Source organism: Drosophila navojoa, chromosome 5 (assembly GCF_054131105.1).
Source record: "Drosophila navojoa isolate 15081-1374.11 chromosome 5, UAZ_NAV_1.0, whole genome shotgun sequence".
Lineage (NCBI taxonomy): Eukaryota > Metazoa > Arthropoda > Insecta > Diptera > Drosophilidae > Drosophila > Drosophila navojoa.
In genome coordinates, this window is record NC_142893.1 from 23,889,726 (window position 1) to 23,910,308 (window position 20,583).

Here is a 20,583-nt window from a genome sequence, read left to right on the forward strand (position 1 = left end):
AAGTATATCCCTGCTTAAACGTTCAATAAATAATTTATCCATATGTTCAAGCAACTTGGCGTCAATACAAAGGCATAAGTATTACAAATCAACGACTTACATGTATTCAGTAAATTTGAGAGAGTAAGCGAAGTAGTTACAACTCTAGTTTGAAATGCTTATCTTCTTAAAATTGCCATCTTTGAAGCATAAATGAGTAATATGATATTGGGTATGTTCGGGTATATAATTAACGAGCTATATGTATGTATGTACATATATATATATATAGATATTTATAAATATTTTAGTGCTTTACAACGATATTTTAAGTTGGGAGGCATAAAATTAAAAATTAAAGAGTTTTTCTACGCCAAAGTTTTAGAACTTTAGCGACTTTACCTGACTTTACCATCTCTGAGTGTCTAGTATATGGATTTACAAATAATTCATATATACACAGTAGTATGCCCAACGCAAGTAGATTATAACCTATCTAGTAGATGTACCACTTTAAAGCAAAGTGCAGGAACTGACTTGTGATAAACGATATTTTCTTTTCTCACCAATTGTTAAATGCTTTGAGGTCTAGTTGCTGCATTTTACTTTTCCATGTAGGTTGATGTTCATGTATTATCTGATTTTCGTGTTATGTCAAACAATGCGTAGTTCTTGTAAATAACATAAATAGACTTATGCTGGGGCAGGTAAGCCAACTGAATCGAGTCTAAAACGTAGCAATTAAATGAGAGTTAAATTAGCTTCTTTAACGGTGGTCTTGGCTTTATCTGCATGCTTTTTGTATGTTCTATGTTCTATTGTTATGTAAATATATATATATTTAAAAAAAATACATTTAATAACCTATATACGGTATTAATCTATTGACTTCTTAGCATTGAAGGCGGCGAGCTCTTTGATCGTGTTGTGGACGACGAGTTTGTTCTCACAGAGCGCGTGTGTCGTGTCTTTATACGTCAGGTGTGCGAGGCTATGGCGTTTATACATGGCAATGGTATCATCCACTTGGACTTGAAGCCCGAGAATATCTTGGTACTGTCACAAAAGGGAAATCGCATTAAGATCATTGATTTTGGACTGGCGCGTAAATTCGATCCCGATAAGCGCCTACGAGTGAGTGTCGATTGATTGCCGTTTATACAGGGTATCTATATAGCATGCCTCTGTTTCAGGTTCTCTTTGGCACACCTGAGTTCGTGGCGCCCGAAGTTGTAAACTTTGACTGCATCTCCTATGGCACTGATATGTGGAGCGTGGGCGTCATTTGCTATGTGCTGTAAGTATTTGGTGCCGAGATATTCGAATATATACTTCATTACACTACACAGCAGCGATTTAAATGATAGATAAGTTATAGAGAACAGTCTTTAATAAATTAGAAATTTAATTAAAATTATTTGAATTGATAATCATAAACTACAATGCAATGGACCAATAAAAATAAAATTTAGTTTAAGTGATTAAATTTTATATTTTCAATGTTTTAGGTGAGCTTTACTCCTATTTTTATACTTTTATGAGTGAAAGAGTTTAAAATCTATTCGAAACATTATTTATACTTTTTTTCGTAGATTTTATCAGATGATATTGATATTGTTAGTAAGACAACTAGATTTCTTAAAAGCATATTTTCAAACCTAATTAGTTTTGTTTCATTGCAATTTCCTTGATTGTTAATTAGCCATACAAGAAATCTTAAATATTTTCAAATCCCTAATTCAATACCAAATTTATTTTTAGAAAAGATAATATGTTCGATTGCAATGCACCTTCTTATTCTTTTCGTGTAACGTAGTGTTGTTTTAAGAATATGACACTGGAAAATTTAATCAAAGCCAGCTTGAGACTGAGTGCGGGGTCGGGGTCGGGTTTTGCATTGGCGTTGCTCGAATGAGCAAAGTAAACTAATTAAAAATCTGTGAAAATTGCGGCAGTCAGGAATTAAATAATCAAAGTCTTACAACTGTTAGGGAAGGTGTTCGAGACAAACCGCCAAGGTATAGCAATCCCCCCTGCCTGCCAAAGACACAAGTAACTAAACAAGAAAACTCGCTCGACGCCAATTTAATTTAGTTAATAAAATGCTGCTGTGTGTGTGTTTTTTTATGTATTTATTTACTTTGTGTGCTCTCCTTTTACATTTCATGTTTATTGACTTTGCCACACACACACACACACACACACACACACACACACACACACACACACACACACACACACACACACACACACACACACACACACACACACACACACACCACACACACACACACACACACACACACACACACCACACACACACACCCACACACACACACACACACACACACACACACACACACACACACACACACACACACACACACACACACACACACACACACACACACACACACACACACACACACACACACACACACACACACACACACACACACACACACACCACACACACACACACACACACACACACACACACACACACACACACACACACACACACACACACACACACACACACACACACACACACACACACACACACACACACACACACACACACACACACACACACACACACACACACACACACACACACACACACACACCACACACACACACACACACACACACACACACACACACACACACACACACACACACACACACACACACACACACACACACACACACACACACACACACACACACTCACACACACACACACACACACACACACACACACACACACACACACACACACACACACACACGTGGAACAATAAAAACAATTACAGCATATCTGGTCTGTCGCCTTTCATGGGCGAAAACGACATTGAAACAATGTCAAATGTAACCATTGCAAAATACGATTTTGAGGATGAATGCTTTAATGGCATATCCCCGGAGTGCCTGGATTTCATATCGAAGCTCCTAGTCAAGGACTTGAGGTGGGTTTTTTGTTAATTAGTTGTCTAGCCCATAACCGGGCCACTCAACCAGCACTCGCTCTTTTAATCAACCAAATGCCCCACAGCACCCGCATGACAGCCGCCGATTGTGTGAAACACAAATGGCTGCAGCAGCATCCCCCCGCCACGCCCCTCAAGAGAACAGCATCCTCAGCAGCTAGAACAGTAGCAGGAGCATCAGCAGGAGCTGAAACAACCGTTAGCAAGAGCAACTCAGTGAGCAGCAAGACGCGACTGAAGTCAGAGTCACCCATAACGTTAGCGTCTGAGTCTTCTGAGGATTCAACGGAAACAATCGAGGATGCGGATGTTGATGGAGATGAGGATGAGGATGAGGGTGAGGCGACGGAACAGGACGAGGACAGCGAGGAGCTGGCGCAGCATTGCAAAACACATGAGCTAGAGGTAAACAGAAAGTTAGCTAAATAGCGAAGCTCTGCGCACTGTAACATTCTCTGCTTGCCTAATGTTTCCATGCAGAACAAAGAGCTGGATGCCACGAAGGATAATTTAAAGAATTTCATAGTGCGCTGGGAGACGCATCCGAACAGTCCGTACGTCTTTGACGTCGAGGGCAACGTGATAGCGCCTCTAAATGAGAGCAGCTACACGCATCCCCACCGGCCCCATGCTCCGGACAGCATCTCCTCGTCGCGAGGTGAGTACTGCCGCGATGGTGGCTCCCAGAGGCAGCGCGACCGGCATGCGCTCATCCATGGCAAATGAGCGGGGCGAGGCAATCACAACCAATTTTGTAAATTACATAATTAACTTCAAAACAACAGCAAAAGAGCAACAAAACAAAAGTCAGCCAACTAATTGTTTCTCTCTCTCTCACTCTCTGTTAACTTTGTATGTAGACCAAGTTGGCTTAATGAGAAGCGCAAAGAAGGGCACGCTTAGTGCCCGCTCATAAAGCTCTCCCGCCTCTCAGTCTTAACTTTTCCTTTCTTTTATTATTATTTATGTATGTATATTGCAATCAATTTGTGTTTTGTGTTAACATATCAACTTTTAATGAGCTATATTGTAATTATGTTGTACGTGTATGTGTGAGAGAAATACGGCATGCCAACAGCAACAAAGTACTTTCAAAGGTTGTTGGCTTAGGTTTTAAGTAACTGTAGATTTAAGCGCATCCATATATCGGATGCTACCTCTATTAACCAAATCGCCTTATTGTATAAGTTGCTTAGCGTTTCGCCACTGTGATAAAGACAGCCAATGACAAGAGTAATACCAAAATATACTTCAAATTCAAATACAACAAGTTTTCTTTAAAATACATTAGCCACACAGCTATCCAAACATTCCAAAAGCAAACAAACAATAACAAATCGAATACAAGTTAAGACATTATCCCAAACCCAGTTCAAGTTTAGCTCAACACGTAGCCACAGATTCAAAACTATCGGACAAGGTAAGCTCCATTCATCGATCAAAGATATAGCAAAACCTGTCGATCAATGCTGCCAAATTCAAAAGTTTAAGTCAAAATATCATTTCATTCAACGGGTTTCTTGTTCATCAAAACATGATGCTTATTTGTGTTGCGTTCCATATCTGTAAGAAATTATTAAAATACTTCTAGGCAACTTTTGAAATATCTTTCAAGTGTTGAGACCTACAAATTATTACAATTTTATATTCCTAAAGCTCTAAATTTTTTCAATTTTAAAGCCGAAATCGCAAAGCTAAATTTTGGTTTTTAAGGAATGCGTCATTAAATAATGTAATTAACCCATACTGATAATTATAAAAGAGCGTTAACTAATTATATTCTCAATTTCTTAAAAGTCACATATAATTATTGGAAACTTAAACAAATTTCATAAAAAAAAAAAAAACAATTTTAACAAAAATAATTGTAGTTTCGAAACTTTGTTAGAGAAAACTTTTAGTAATATCTTATACAGAAAAAGAACAAAACCAGTGCATAGCTCATTTCTTCAAGTTCGATCCTTGCGCACAGTATTTTGTCTATCAGGGTTAGTGGTTACGATCCATTATAACCTTCTCTGTTAACAAACTGGGCTGTCTGTCTCATACGCATGCTCTAATTTTCTGTCTATATGTACCTCTAAATATATCAAATTCGGATGTACCACTTTCACTAATTCGTCTGAACCTAACCGCAAAAATAACCTAATTTGTCTGTGGATCTTTACGTCGCCCAACTGCTCTAGACTAAAATCCATTTGCCTTTACAGTTTGCTCGCCCTCGCCATGTGAGTCCATAGCGACGCTGACGGACGATGAACAGGAAGCTGCAGTGGGCGTCGAGGAGAATGAGCCCAGCGCTGACAGTTCCCATTCGGTTGCAACCACGCCCATTAATGAATCCCGCGAGAAGCTCTTCCCAGCAGTGGGAGCAGCGGGCACTTCTGGCTGTGCCACGCCCACGCCGCAGCATCTGTTCAACGAGAACTTCGACGAGTTCTCCGGCAGCGAAAGCAGCGCACAGCAGCGGCGCAGCATGAAGAGCTATTTGCACACATTCGACAGGCGAAACTCGGACACAACGTACTTGCTGGGCAGGCGCAGTTCCGGAGAGCGCGTCAATCTGGCAGACGAAATACGCAAGCTTTCCGATCACCTGCTCATGCTGGCCGAGATCAACACCAAGTTGGGCGACAGCAACAACAACTCGAGCACCACTGAGAGCAGCATCACTCAGGAAGCCAACAAGGTGAAGAGCAGCGCGCGCAGCACCCACGTGAGCTCACACGGGCAGCTGCACAGTGCCAGCTCCATCTCCAGCTCCAGCAGCCAGACTCAAGTGCGATCTGCTGATGGCCAGCAGAAGAGGAGCTCGTTGTCCGCGCGACTGCAGCAGTCCATAGAGGAGACGCCGAAGCTGAGCAATGGCAATGGTGGCAGTAGCTGGTCCCAGTCGCAGCTGCGCAGCCAGTCTACAGTGAGCACCATGAGCACGGCCAATGCTAAGAGCCATATGCAGAAGAGTACTACCAGCACCAGCACCAGCAGCTCCAAATTCTGTTCCAGCGTCAGCACCAGCAACAGCAACAGCAACAGCTCCAGTGCCAGCTCAAGCAATCATGTCTTCACGGAGTCGGCAAGCAGTCGACGAGCCAAGTTTCGCATCAACCAAATGAGTCGCGACGTGCCCATCGGATTGCCGGATACGCATCAGACGGTGAATCTGGAGGAGGCAGCCAACACGACGAAGGATTGCTTGCTGCATTTGCTGGAGAAGTACAATGAAACGAAGATACGCAACCCCGTGGGCAGGCATCAGAGCATCAGCGTCGACTGGCATATTAGCGACAATCTCGAGTACCGGTCGATGAGCTCCATCAATGCTTTTTTCCAGCGACACAGCCACAGCAGCGGCGGACAGAACGTGAAGCACATACAGGCCCAGCTGGAGGAGAAGGCGACGGGGAAGTAGTGGACAGACGGTACCATCTGAATACTGTATATAATCCTATATATAATTCATGTACTATAAACTCAAAAAGCAGCTCAAAAATCAATGGCAATTAATGAGAGAACAACATTAAGGAAAATACAAATACAAACTTAGTTAATCACAGTTACAGTTAGTCAATTTCTATGTTCGCATGAATCAAATTGTTTATGTATTTGTCGTAAGTGATAAATGATATTAATTTATTGAAAATAAAACTTAAATGGAAGACTTCAATTGAAAATCAATCGGTCTTGGGTAGGTGCGAGTACGAAATTCTGAAAAGTGCGACAATAGAGACCAGTTATTTCGTTTCAAAATATCGATACTAGATACTTGAGTTCGAGTCTCTAAATTTAAAATTTGAATTCATATGTATTTGAATTAATTTCGATTTTTACTCTTATCTACCCGAACTTAAATCTACATCTACTAGACCTTTCTTACTCGGATTCAAATTGATCCTTAGATAGCCGCTTAAAAAATTAGCATGTGATCATTATATAAGGACAATAAATTTTTCTATTTGACTCAAAAAAATATTTTACGTAAAATATGGTATACCTATACATTTACCGGGACAATTTATTTTAGATAAAATGTACCATGCGCCCTCATTATGCCAATGCATTAAGAAACGACATTAGAGTGATATTTTAAGTAACTATGTAGTTTCCATCTAATCTAATCCATTTCCATAGGAATTTTTTTAAATTTCATGTCCTAAGGCTCGTGATAGCAATTTCTAAACAGCTAGCTGACAAACGTTCCATTTCGTGAATGAGTATAAAAATCAAACATTTTCGACATAAAAATCGTATCGATATATATATACCTAACCGATTTGTTTCTTTTAATATATGAAATTCATTTGGTCGTAATTCCTAATCAATTCAATTAAAATGTGAAATGATATTTAAATATAGAGTCTTAAAACAATCAAATTTACAAATCAACATAGCCCGAACACATTGACAAATTCACAAATTCATAAACCGATAACCTGTTCATATAAAACACAGCAGGACTTATTTGTAGCTCCGCAGAACTAGTTAAAATATAATCAAAATTAATCTACTACATGAAGAAAAACAAAGGTTTATTAAAAAAAAAACAAAAGAACTTAAGGAAATCAAATTACAAACTAAATATTATAGTGTATAAACAAATACGTGTGTACAAAGGAAAACAATAACATAAAAATGAATAATTCTAGACGTAATATTGAATGATAGTTCGTTTTTTGTTTTCTTGTTTTATTGAAGTATGAGTGGGGTTATAAACACAATATGCATTAGATATAAATACTTTGGATTTTTTCTATATGCTAGACTTATGAAGTAGGATGATCAGTGTAAGTGTTATTCAATAATATAGGCTCTGCCTAGTTATATAATAGTTGATATATATAAGTATATATATGTGAATACATATATATGAATATATATTTAGTATTCATAGCATTTGTACATTAGAGTTAAGCAAAATCTCATTCATCTTTTGCCAAACAATTTGGCAACGGATAGAAATTAATTTTATATAAAGTTTACAATTGAGTAATGGCAAATTCATGAGATTTTGCAAATACCAAATTAAGAATCTGCAAAAGCTCACAAATTAGCAAAGGAGATAGACTTAATTTGTAAATATTATTACACTGGTCGAATTTAAGGACTTTGTTCACAGTCACAGCCACAAAAACAAAAACAATTATAATTACTAATTAAACTATAATTATAATTGTGAGTTTTAGTGATTGCTTTGGTTAAAGGAACAAAAATCAACATAACTCTGCATTCAATCAAATGTTCATATATAAACAAATGAGTATAAAGAATTTTCAAGGAACGCAGAACTACGTCAAGTTTTGAATTGCAAAATTTACAAGGAACTCGTAGGTTGCTGGTAAAATTTAACAGGTTGGATTTACAATTTAGTTTAGTTAAGTTAGATAATTCATGGTTAAGGATGGTATTCAAATGTGGCTTTCATTAAAGATGTCTCAAGATTTTCTGATTTTCTTTACAATTTAGATTAACGTTATCTCGATTTCCTATTGTTCTTAATGTTGATTTAGCTGGTGTTGTAGTTGTTAAGAACTAATCACTTAGTTTATGGCATTTCTCACTAGAGAAATCTAATAAGTTTCATATAGCTCGATGTAGCTACTTGGCTAATGCTTAGAATCTATTTTGTTCTAGTACTAGTACTGGTTGTAGTAACTGGCATATAAACTAGTTAAACTATATGTTAATATTCGCAACTTTCGCCCTTGCACTGCACAAAAATGAGTAGTTAATTTTGTATATGTAAAAAAATGCAATGTGAAAACTACTTAAAATTTACGCTATAGAAATGTATTGGTGTGTTTCGTTTCGTGAATCGTGTTTGTAAAAAAATACGTATGTTGCCCTTTGCAGTGTTGTAAAAAATCAAAATTAAATTACAAATTGCAAGTTGTGTAGGTTGTGTTTGACGTTTGTGTTGATGTCTTAGTTGTGGCGCGTGCGCTTCAGCAGGCTTCCGACGGAGGTGGCATTCGCGTTACTGCTACTGCTGCCGGAGCTGGTACGCAAACGTTTGGCGGGTGACAGTTTTTTGGGCGCCTGAGCCAGTCGCTTGCGCTCCTTCATGAACTCTAGAAGAAGAAACAAAGGGCAGACATTTAGTAATCAAATAAAATACAAATAGAGGCAGGGATATCAGAGTCAGCTGGCATTGCTACCCTCAGCGAGTGAATGAATGAGTCACGACATTTGTTGTCTGATGCTTAATAATAACAGCAGGCGCCGCCTGTTTTTGCACATTTTGATTTTTCGGAATTGTGGCACGTGGCTGGCCAGGGGTTGGCTGCCACAGCAGGGGTAGCTGAACGAAATAAATGAATGAGCGCGAAACGAAAACGAGAGGCGCACTCAGGTAGTCAGCACTGCATCGATCTTGCTGCATAGCTGCATAAATTACACGCCCAACTGCCAACTGGGCAAGATTCTAGGCTTCGCTGCACAAAAGTACAGCCATGCCCACAACAAGGCTAGATACATGCGGGCTGTCCAGCACAGACACTTATTTCTCTCTCGTTCCGTTTTTTATGTTAATAACTGTGCCAAGTGGCACTACAAAAAATAGAGAGACAGAAATTATAATACAAAAGCAATCAACGGCTGTTGATAAGCGCAGCGCTTTGATGGCGGCGCATTGTGTGCTGCTCCCCCTCCTCGCTCCTTCTTTCTATTTCTTTCTCTCGCTCTATCTACCTCTGCCTCTGCTTTTGGCTGCCTCTAATGAGGTCAAATCGAAGCAGAGCCGCGCACATCTGTTAACATTTACAGCAACCCGCATGCAATGATCACATTTGAAAATCAACCCCCGCGACGCAGGCGCAGTCGCAGTCCCAGTCGCAGGGGCAATCGTAGGGATGTTGCGTGCATTGACTCTAGGCCAGAGGCAGAGCCAGCGGGGATGGGGAGGGTATGCGGTTGGGGGAATCAGAGCTCGAAAACAGCTGCAGCTGATCGCACTGCTATATCGTAACCCCTTGACCAAATCATATCAAACAAAACTAATTATACGCCTTAAAGCCGCATTGGGTAGAGCCAGTTATTGTGGCATTCACTTTTGGGGATGTTGGAACAACGCCTACGCGAGAATCAATGAAAAAGGCTGCGCCCATGGCAGAAAACGATTAATGAACTAACCTCGGAATGCATTAAGGATATGATATACATACATATATGATATGTCTGAGAAGTCTTTACTTTCCGGTGTACACAATAAATCTTATACATGATCAATTAGATAGTCAATTAATATGTGTTTTATGTAATTTGATTGCAGTGAACTCTTACATAAAACAGTTTATCAATTTTCAGAGAATTCAAAATATTTTTTAAGTTTGGCTGGTTTGAAATTCGTAGCATACATAAATAATAGAAACATTGGAAAAAAAAAAAAAAATTTACATTTCATCTAGTTCTCTGTACTATATCCATAAATGTTGAAAATCTAATATGAATATTAGGTACTTATGGATCTATAAAAAATAAATAAATAAATATATATATATAAGAATTGTTCTATACGAAAATTTGGAGAATTCTTTTGACAAAGATCCAAGTTACAGAAAATTTTTTATCTGATAAAAAATTAAATTTAATTATAATCATTCAAACGTTTTTTACCACAGTAGTGGTTATCGTGCGAGCACTGTACGCAGTTTGTTTGGGTTTAGTTCCCATTTCACGAGCTCACCCACTAAAGAGTGGGCATAGAGCGTTATGGGAAATGAATTTATAACGGACAAAAGAACCAAGTTCAAGTGCAATCAGGCAGAACGCTGGGAAGGTAGGTTGGGGAGGATCGCTAGGGTAGTAGCATAAATAGGGCGCAGCAGGAAACAGAACTCACCTGTGATTTTAAGCTGTCGCTTCCGTTGCTGCGCGGGCGAGCTGCAGGTTGAGGCGGTGGCGGAGGAGGAGGCGGAGGCGATCAATGCGGCTGCAGACGTGGAGGCGACCACACTGATGCTGCTGCTGCTGCTGCATTTGAAACTCAGCGACTCATCCTGCGAGTCATACTCGGTGTCCGCGCTCGAGTCCAGCGAGGAATTTGCCGAATTCTCACGATCTGCCCGATCGTTCAGCAACGCATCCATATCGCTTGTCGGTCCAGCCGCCGGTCGCACATGAGCGGCACGGGTGAGGGTGTACATCTGTGGGGCAAAAGTCGACTCTTGCGAACTAACGCGCTGCCAGTTGTAGCTAGCATTGCTGGCCAGCGGGCGATCTGCCCGAAAATCAAAGCCCCATTTCTGCGAGGCGCGCTCCTGCTGAAGCTCTAGCTCAGCGCTAAAGAAGCTACTAAAAATAGAAATGATGTACATATGTTAATAATGATACAGAATATATGAATCTACATTTTAAATACTATTATTTTACGTACGGTTTGTTTTCCTGTAGCGGCACTGAGCCAAACAGATTGCGCTTGATGCGATTGACGTCCAACTGGCGGACGCAGGGCGACTGCAATCGACTGGCTGGACTGTAGCTCATCTTGCAGAACTCGCTGAGCACCACTGGATGGAGCATTCGTGCGCTGACCATGCTGTTGTTATTGTTGCACTTTCTTTGCGTGGTTTATTGATGTATTTCTTATTTTTTTCGTTTTTTTGTTTTTTCTCGTGTCGTATGTTTTGAGTCTTTCTGTGTCTACTTGCTTCCACTTGTTTGCGAATTGGCGACTAAGCAAACTGTCAAAGTTTTGGCGGGAACTAAAATTGTTTTTTGTGCTCGCCTGTACGTCTTCGTTGCCAAAGCAAAAAGAGGGGAGAGCTCACTCACACACTCCCATGCAATCTCACACGCACTCACACTTACACGCGACACGAGTCTCCACAACTCGTCGTCGCGTTGATGGCCTGAGCGTAAATGTTTGCTTGTGTGCGGTTCGTTCTTGCTGTTCTTTTTGCGTCTTTAAAAGTGAAATTCGTATTTGTTGCTTTTTTTGTTTTTGAGTATTTGTATAGAAATATGATATAAACAAATGTGTTGTGTACTGCTTTTTTGTTGCACTGGCAAATGTCGATTATCGTTGTCTTATTGGTCACGTAGAAATACACCACTCACTCAAGGCACAGAAGAAACTGACGAGTTGAGTTGAGTCTAACTTGCGACTGTGTGAAATACGCGTTCAACTTGCTTGCACTTTATGATTAGTGTTTTTCTTTTGCTTTACAACATAAGTTGTAATATGTTAAATATATTTTATAATAGCGTTCGAATGATTTTGTTTCTTTTTATGAATATTTCGTTGGTTTGCCTTATAGTGCGCACTGCGAACGCACTCTTCGACCGAGCGCAACGAGCAGAATAACAAAACTGAACGTAAGCAAACGGTTAAAAATGATATTTATACACGCTTATCTTTGCGCTCAGAGAGCGGACACATTACGCTCTTGCTTGCTTGAGTGCTGCACTCAGACTCAGTCTCATAGAGTCGGAGAGCGCACGAGAGGTTGTGAGCGCAAGAGAACAACCACAAAACGAAACGTCAAACAACCACCGCAGCGTTGCCATATAACGTACTGGTAACAGTGGCCCAGTGGCATAGCAACCCTCCAATTCAAAATGATCGAAGCAGCAGCAGAGAGTCAACGCTCACGCTGTTGTTTTCCTCATACCCTAAGAAAACTGCGGCATACCCAATTTAATATGAGTTCTGTAATGCTCGATGAATAGAAGGAATGAAAGCATCGTAGGAGCAGAAGTATTTAAAACTTAACTAATACTAGCATACTAGCAGCTCATGCGATAGTGTAAAGAATTTATTAAATACTTATATAAAATAGGTTCAGCTACCAAATTATTTAAATTTTTATGCAAACTACGTATGTATGTATGTATGTATGTATGTATATTAATAAGAACATACTTTATTCGGCTTACGGAGAAATCCCTGCGCATCGTTGTTGCAGCCCGGGTTGGAGCTGTACTTTTGGCTTGAATACGATGAGTAGATAAAAATGTTTTGGATTCGGTTTGTTTAACCTGAAACTGGATTTGGTTTATTTGTGTGCGTGTGCTTGTTTGCATGTGTATGTGATGCCATGTCAGAGTCGGACAAATTGGATTTAGGGCGGCCGCGCAGACAATTTCCAACCGTTTTACAACAGTTTCACTTTCCAATTGTAGCTCGGGGGCCTTGGCTCTCAAATGTGGGGCAGTCGATGGAAAAGTGCATTAGAACAGGCGAAACAGAGTGTGAAGATAATGAAACTTGCAGCCGTTACATAGGGAGCTTTCTTTAATATAATTTGAACAACATATATTTACAAAGATTTCACAAGCTTTCCGCCATTCGAGTGCAAAATCGTAAAAAATTAAATTACATTGCCAAGGTAATAAAATACGATTTATGTTCTTTGCACAAATGCAATTAAAGTGCACAAAAAGCGACAAAAAGAATAGAAAAAGTCAACTCGGTTCATAGCTAAAGACATCATTTGCTTTGTGCCGAGAAAAGAGAAGAAAAACTCTTGTTTTACTTCAATTTTTTTTGTCCAAAAGTGGAAAAGGAAAAACCGAGCCTCGAGTGCGATCACCCCAGAAAAGGCTGCAGAGGAAACCGATCTATAGATCGATTAGGCAGCCAAGTCTCTTTTGACTCGCCCCTCTAGCCAGACATACCGCAGAGCTATATGTTTATGAGACACACCCTCCTAAAACTGAAGAAAAAACAAAAAAACACAAAAAAAAAAAAAAAAAAACTGAAGAATATAGGAACGTAAATTTACACACTTTTTAACAAATTTGGAAAAATTCTGGCGGCGTTGGGTTGCAGTCATGCCTGAAACATAAACAAGTCACGATCTTGAAGGGGGGAGGCCCATGGATTGCTGGCGAGAGTTCGTGATCCTTTTAAGTAATTTTCTCGAGTTGACGATATCTTAACAGGATGTACTGAAAATGTATATGGGCAGCATTTTGCAGTGTAAACACACGGAAAAGAGAGGCGTCGAATTGTGCAGCAATAATGAAAGAGGTAACTCAGCTCAACAAAATTCGGGGTGTCCTTCAAGTGGTGCTCATAATCCTTTATAAGGGCAGCTCATCAAAGGATTGCCCAACTTTGGAACGTGCGGGTATTTAGATGCGTATTTGTTTTCTTAGAAAAATGAGCCTTTAATGCTGGCTGTCGTAATAAACAAGAACATTTCTTGACAGATCTACATATTTTAATCGAACTTTAAATGAATATATAAAATTAAGATAAATATTTCATTACTTAATATTTATCGAAGGATTTTCAAAAAATATGTAAACAACAACTGAATTTCTAGATAATTTAGAAATGTTGACAATATTGTTATCAATAGTCCAATTTTGATTTTATTTGTATCTGTTTAGCTTCTATAAACTCTGTTAGACATAAATTTATAATGGGGAATGCGTTTACATTTCTATCTTATGATAAGAAGTTTCGACAATATTATAGGACTTTGATCGACGATAGATTGCATACTCACAGACTTATATAAAGGTCATTCCATACCTTCATACAGCACGAATCAAAAATCTCTGTCAATATTTGATAATTTTCTGAGTTGATCAAACATTTCTGATGCCTAGATCTATACTTGAGTGATAAGCAAATAATATAAAAGTTTTATAGTTCAAGTTATCAGCGCAATATTGCGTCTGTTTAATCTATAACTCTACTCTCTTTCATGGTCTCCTTTCGAGTGATAAGAGTGTCTCTTTTCTATTCTCTGTCTCGATAAGAAGCCCAAGTTGAAGGTCGCCATTGTAAGCATAATATACTAGTATTATCTCACTTGGTAAAACCTCAATGGACACTGCATAAAATATACGTTACACTCATTTCGAATGCAGCACGCCTTATCGCGCCTACCGGAACACAAAATCAACAGACACCCCCCGAGCCCAGAGACAAAGATAGTATAATGAAAATAAAAAACTAACTTAGCATACGATATGCCACGTGTTCCTAGCGGGCGGCCGGTCGAGTTTTTCCTGCCCACCTAGCGTGACAGTCGAAGTAACGTTCCAAATTGCCATAAGATATATTTTGTTCTATGCCTGCATACATATGCATACATATATATATACATATATATCATTCTGGTTCGCAAGGAAATTGCCATAAAATTGTTTAGCTCACGAACTGTGACCGCAAAGCTCAATTCGGAACTGAGATACTCTGGGGCAGGTGCGCTATGGCTAAGGATATTTTTCGCGTTCGTTTTTAAGGGCTTGTCACGATATTATTCACATCAAGTAGCGGAAGTGTTTTCGATAGGGTCTAATAAAGTTTAACAGCCTATGGGAAAATTGTAATTTCTTTTGTAAGTGAGGTGCAACTGACTTCGGGTTTTTTCAACCAAGTAAATGGGTTACTTTTGCGCTGTACGGCAATTCCTTTATATTGGGAACTATGAGAATTAGTTGAAGCAGCTGCAAAGATCACTCCCTATATAAATATTATTATTATTATAGTTTCAATATTATATATGGTCGTATATTTTTTTTATTTGTGATCGTATTTTATATTTATATTTATTTCCCTTTTAGCATCTATCAAAATTCGTCTTGTACTAATACGTGGTAGTATATTAGATTTAATTTAAATAGTAGTTCAAATATTAGAGAGATCATATAAAACAAAGTTTTTCTTTTAACAATAAAATACATTTTGTGTTCCTTTTTTTTGCAGATATTTAAAAGTTTGAATTGTTCTATAACCTAAGCACTTATCATTATTGTCCAAATTACCAAGCTTTTTTTTCTCTGTTTGGCAAGAATAATTAAATGTGTATTAGCCACGCTTCACTGATATGGATTCCCTCAATGTTTAGTTCCCTCAAATATAGAGTTCACAGCGCTATGCTGCATGGATACGTCAATATTTGGTACGGCAACGATTAAGATGTATATGAAGTTCAGCAAAGTCATGGTAGATCTCGGCTTTAAATTGTCAATAAATGTGGATTACTAATATAATTTGGATTTCCATACATTCTGTACTCTGGACTGGGAAAGTTCGTTTTGCCGGATCCACATTTGTCAATCTGAGCAAAACCAGATCGTGCTTCCTCAAACATCTAAACACTCCCTGCATATCAAATTCTCCCTCTTATTTCAATTGCGCTGCTTCTATCCGTGCTAAGAATCTCGATCCCTGCTAAATGACCAATCATTAATATAAAAACAAATCAGAAATGCGCATGACATTTATAAATGACTTGTGGCTTATCTTGGACCTGAGACTCTCGGACAAATTGCTGCGGTCAGTGCTGGAGTCCTATTTGACAGTGAAGATCACCCAAAATTAATGCGCTGATGAGCCATATTGATGACTTTTCTTCAAATGCAATGCAAATAGGACATTTTAAATATTGTACATATGCAAATATTTGGGCTGGCTACCGTTGAGAACGAAATCCTTTTTCCGGGCTACTGTGCTACTTGTGCCAGTCTGCAATAACAATCCTCATCAATCAGGGCGCACACTTGTGCCGGAGATAAAAACCTTGTTGCAGGACCGATCCGAAATGACAACTCATTTCGTTTTATTGGAATACTAGATAAACAAACCAAAAGAGAAGCAGATAGCGAGAGGGAGACAGAGACAGACTGGAAACGTCCTCACTGGAGTGTTTTTCCTGGTAAACGCGTGGAAACTAAGCGCAGCATGATTGCTGCAGCAGGGGGTTTACTTGTGTATGTGTATGTGTGTGGAAAACTTGTTTTATCAGCAGAAGAAAATTTGTGTATATACATATATATTTATGGAAATGCATTTGCAGCAAGAACAAACAAACATACGAAGTTAAGTGACAAAATCTTGTTAGGTAACTTAGGTCAGCATTTCGTTGTTTGCCCCACCAAAAACTTTATATCTATGCTGCGTTGTATCTTCATGCGTTTCGTATCTCTGTTTGCCTAGTCTATCAGTCGTGCATTCGCTGCAGCCAGACTCTCTCGCCTTGCACCTACCCCAAAGTGAGAGAAATCGAGAGCCTACGTACTGCCTTTCGGATGCATAATAAAACGATTTCAATGCCCAGAGGGCCACGTTTTGTTGACTGCCTCGACTGTATAAATAATAATAAAATGCATTTATGACTCTGATTTGGTGAGAAGCAGCATTAACAACACCAAACACCAGAGAGTTTGGGGCATTGGACCACGTCTTTTTGGGTTTTCCTAAAATCCTTTCAGAAACCTTTTACTCAGTCAAATGCGCAACGAAAACAGGTTGAGCATTCGAAGTGAGTAACAATAAACGTGTGAGGATGTGGCAGGCTGCTGTACACGACTGTTAGATATCAACTATTGTTAGATATCACATATTTTATTTTTTTTTATTAGAAAAGAAAAGTGTTTCCGATGTCTTTAAAAATAAAAATTATTTAAATTTTCAGTACCCTTTACATCATAACTGTAAGTGATTAGTCATTGAGTTTAGTTATTATTCTTTTCGACGAATGTGACATGATATTTTGCTAGACTGTGAACAGTTTCTATACAAAATTCTTGAAATTACTGCATCATATCTTTACCATAATGGTATATCACTAATGCTATTTTGTTCCGAATTCGATAAAGCTAACAATAAATATCTGCATATTAGTAACTGTACCATTATTTCTGCATACATTCAAAAAAATTCATATTCTCATGTTTCTAGAGCTTTTGGTTGGAATATTTCGAAGACTAAATATCCTTATGTATAGATTATAAATAATTTATATATAAACTATCAAGAAACATGAATGTAGGAAATCTACAGATATACATATATATCTACACAGCAAACTACTGAACTCATGATACAGTATACCCACTCTTACAGAGACTACATGGTATACAAAAAAGAGAAGACAATAAAATGTTAGGTAGCTAGAGTCGCGGCTTAGGGACAACCGGACGGACACGACAGGCTTGCGGGTACAGACTGGCAGACACAGGTAGATCGATTGGGGGCAGTCAATCACACAAACACCGCTCGGTCGCAGACAAATTTATTAGAGAGACCAGAGCGTGACCCTTTTTCGTTTATTATTATTGGAACCAAATTTAAAAAACTGATGAAAATCAACCCAAGGAAACGCTAAACACGTGTGCAACTACAGTTGATATCCAGTTTTCGAGATTGTGGATTCTGGTTTTGGGGCCGATTTCTTTTTACTCTGAGTTCTAAGCGTAACTATACGACTGCGCATCGGCGTCGTCAGAGCCAGCGACGCCGTCTTCGTATGCGTCCTCTTCCTCGTAGTATTCTTCGCATTCGCCCTCTTCATTGCCGTATTCTTCGACGTCATCGCAGTCACTGCCGTTGTTGCCATCGCAGTCGCCGCCGGCTCCGCCTTCTCCGCCGTCACCGCTGACGTCGATGCTGATGCCGACGCCGACGCCGACGCCACCGCCGACGCTGACGGCGCCACGGCGATCATCGCCGTTGCCGTCGTAGTTGACAGCGTCGTCATCGTCATCGTCATCCCCATCCTCATCCTCATACTCGTCGTCGCCATTGCCGTCGTCGTTGCCTTCGTCGTCATCATCTGCGTCGCCCTGTTCATCATCTCCCTCTTCGATCGAAAGTATTCGTGCATCCCACAATGCGTACTTCTTGCCCACTGTCTGCTGCCAGAGGCGAAGCCCGCCGTCGGCCGCGGATGAGGCATAGACCTCGCCGTCGGGACTGTACTTGATACAGTGCATATGACGCTCGTGAGCGTAGAAGGTCTCCAGGACTTCGCCCGTGGCATAGTCACACTTGTAGATCCAGCGATTGCTGCCCGCACACACATGCGTCTTTTTCTCCGGATGCAACGAGACGCCGATTAGGCGGATAGGCAGCTTGTGATGCCGCAACACCTCGAAGCGGTCCACATCGACGAAGACAACGCTGTGGCCGTAGGCAATGCTTACAGTTCGTCCATCCGCACACAGCTCCAACGACTTGGCATGGTGCGGCAATGAAATGGAGTGCACCTGCTTGCCACTAATCCGATCCCACAGGCGTATCGAGCGATCGTGCGACGAAGATAGCATCGCGCGATCATCCCGACAGAAGATGACATCCCGCACGCCCCGTGCCTGTCCTGCAAACGACATCGGCGATTCTGCGCGTTCCAGCGCGTACATATAGAGAACCTTATCGGTGCGATGGCCCGTCTTTCGATCCAGGCAGCCCACAGCCAGATAATCCGATTTGGAGCTGAGTGCCACGCAACGCACAGTCGAGTTCAACACCATCTTGGTCAGTTGCTTGCCATCGACTGCATCCCAAATTCGCGCCACACAGTCGTCACCGCCCGAGGCCAAACGAGTGGCATCTGCATTGATGTCCACGCTCAGAATGGGCTGGCCGTTCTGCTGGAAGGTGCCCACCCAGTCGCCGGTGTCGCCGTGTCGCAACATCACCTTTCCATCCCGGCAGGCCGAGGCCAAGTAGTAGCCCGACTCGCAGACCTTGCTGAACGCCAGCTGGTACACGTCGCTATTGTGGCCAACACAGCTCACGGGCAATTGTGTGTTCGAGAAGCGCTTTGCCATTTCCTCCAATTAGTGAAATTCAGATATATTACGATTTTTTAGAATATTATTTTAGCAGAGCTTTCAGCACGCATACAGGATTTGTACGAATGTCTTTAGCGATATAAATTAGAAACGTCATCTGAAAGTTGTTATCGATAATTCATGGCCAGCTGCTTTTATTTTTACACCCCGAACCCATTGAAAATGGGAAATCATCAGAAGGAGGCGTGGCAGACCCCACAAAGTATATATTCTTGACAGTGCTGTCATAATTTTGATGAGTTATAGGAAAAATATGATAAACTTACAAAATTTCAGCTCTCCAGCTCTTATAACTTCTGAGATCGACGCACTCAGACGGACGGACGGACGCCCTGATCAAGAATATATATACTTTGTGTGGTACACCACGCCTCCTTCTGCCCGTTACATAATTTTTACAAAACCATTATACCCTGATTTCCCAATTTCAATGGGTTCAGGGTATATAAACGTTTGCGGTATATGGGATTTTAAATTAATCCAAATCATTTACATAGCATGTTTATAAAACTTGATGGAACCTCTGAGAAGTATAATTCAATATTACTGCGATCTCCTATTATATTTGTTATTTTATTAGTTTTAAGAACTTACAATATAAATAAAGAATATTCAATCTTTGATAGACTATGATTGAGTATGTTAGTTCTGTGTTCGTGAACAGCGAATATAAAACCGGAGACAAATCTGTAATGATAATTTACTCAATTGAGTAGAGAACCGTTGTAAGACTATTTACCGAGCCATTTATATCCAGCTAATATTCGAAGATACTTTATAAATCTCATATATTTTGATTCTTTAACATATATAATATTCCAAGACTCATTATAAATATTAGTTGCACTTTCGACTCCACCAAATAACTTCTGCATACCCTTTGTCTGAAGCCAAGGCAAATTCCTTATTCTTTCGCCAATTTCCGGTAGATGTCAATTACCTAGCGAAGTAGTTGACAGTGCAAGTTTGCAAAAGTCCCGCAGCTAAGTAGTGCTTCTATACATATTAGCCGAGTGTGACACAGACAAGATAATTAGCATATCGGATGAGTTAAGCGAGTGCTCGAAGTCGTTTCTTG

The 20,583-nt window shown here is 40.0% G+C and overlaps 3 protein-coding genes across 6 annotated transcripts in view; 1 reads left to right on the forward strand and 2 right to left on the reverse strand.

Moving 5' to 3' along the window:
- sqa (spaghetti-squash activator) overlaps positions 1-6,639 on the forward strand; it is a 33,646-nt gene extending 27,007 nt beyond the window's left edge. For all 4 annotated transcript variants that reach the window (XM_089260706.1, XM_089260707.1, XM_018103583.3 and 1 more), the window contains 6 exons: positions 876-1,113; positions 1,173-1,276; positions 2,799-2,951; positions 3,038-3,377; positions 3,453-3,630; positions 5,183-6,639. In XM_089260706.1, coding sequence (XP_089116832.1) covers positions 876-1,113; positions 1,173-1,276; positions 2,799-2,951; positions 3,038-3,377; positions 3,453-3,630; positions 5,183-6,384 — 2,215 coding nt within the window. In that variant the 3' untranslated portion in view covers positions 6,385-6,639. The remainder of the gene's footprint in view (positions 1-875; positions 1,114-1,172; positions 1,277-2,798; positions 2,952-3,037; positions 3,378-3,452; positions 3,631-5,182) is intronic.
- A 987-nt stretch (positions 6,640-7,626) lies between these two features.
- Positions 7,627-12,296, reverse strand: dap (cyclin-dependent kinase inhibitor dacapo). The gene is made up of 3 exons (XM_018103615.3): positions 11,344-12,296; positions 10,810-11,261; positions 7,627-9,040 (listed from the first exon to the last, which is right to left on the reverse strand). Exons 1-3 carry the CDS (start codon positions 11,502-11,504, stop codon positions 8,895-8,897), a joined length of 759 nt encoding a protein of 252 aa, XP_017959104.1. The 5' UTR covers positions 11,505-12,296; the 3' UTR covers positions 7,627-8,894.
- A 5,647-nt stretch (positions 12,297-17,943) lies between these two features.
- LOC108652895 (serine-threonine kinase receptor-associated protein) lies at positions 17,944-19,603 on the reverse strand. Its single transcript, XM_030386314.2, has one exon. It carries the CDS (start codon positions 19,479-19,481, stop codon positions 18,120-18,122), a length of 1,362 nt encoding a protein of 453 aa, XP_030242174.1. The 5' UTR covers positions 19,482-19,603; the 3' UTR covers positions 17,944-18,119.
- Between the last annotated feature and the right edge of the window lie 980 nt (positions 19,604-20,583).

Excerpts from the sequence above, each read along its gene's own strand:
- LOC108652895 (XM_030386314.2), bottom strand. The coding sequence starts at position 19,481 with ATGGCAAAGCGCTTCTCGAACACACAATTGCCCGTGAGCTGTGTTGGC.
- dap (XM_018103615.3), bottom strand. The coding sequence starts at position 11,504 with ATGGTCAGCGCACGAATGCTCCATCCAGTGGTGCTCAGCGAGTTCTGC. Across the intron at positions 11,262-11,343 it reads CCGCTACAGGAAAACAAACC|TAGCTTCTTTAGCGCTGAGC; the intron begins GTACGTAAAATA and ends TTCTATTTTTAG. Across the intron at positions 9,041-10,809 it reads GCGACAGCTTAAAATCACAG|AGTTCATGAAGGAGCGCAAG; the intron begins GTGAGTTCTGTT and ends TTCTTCTTCTAG.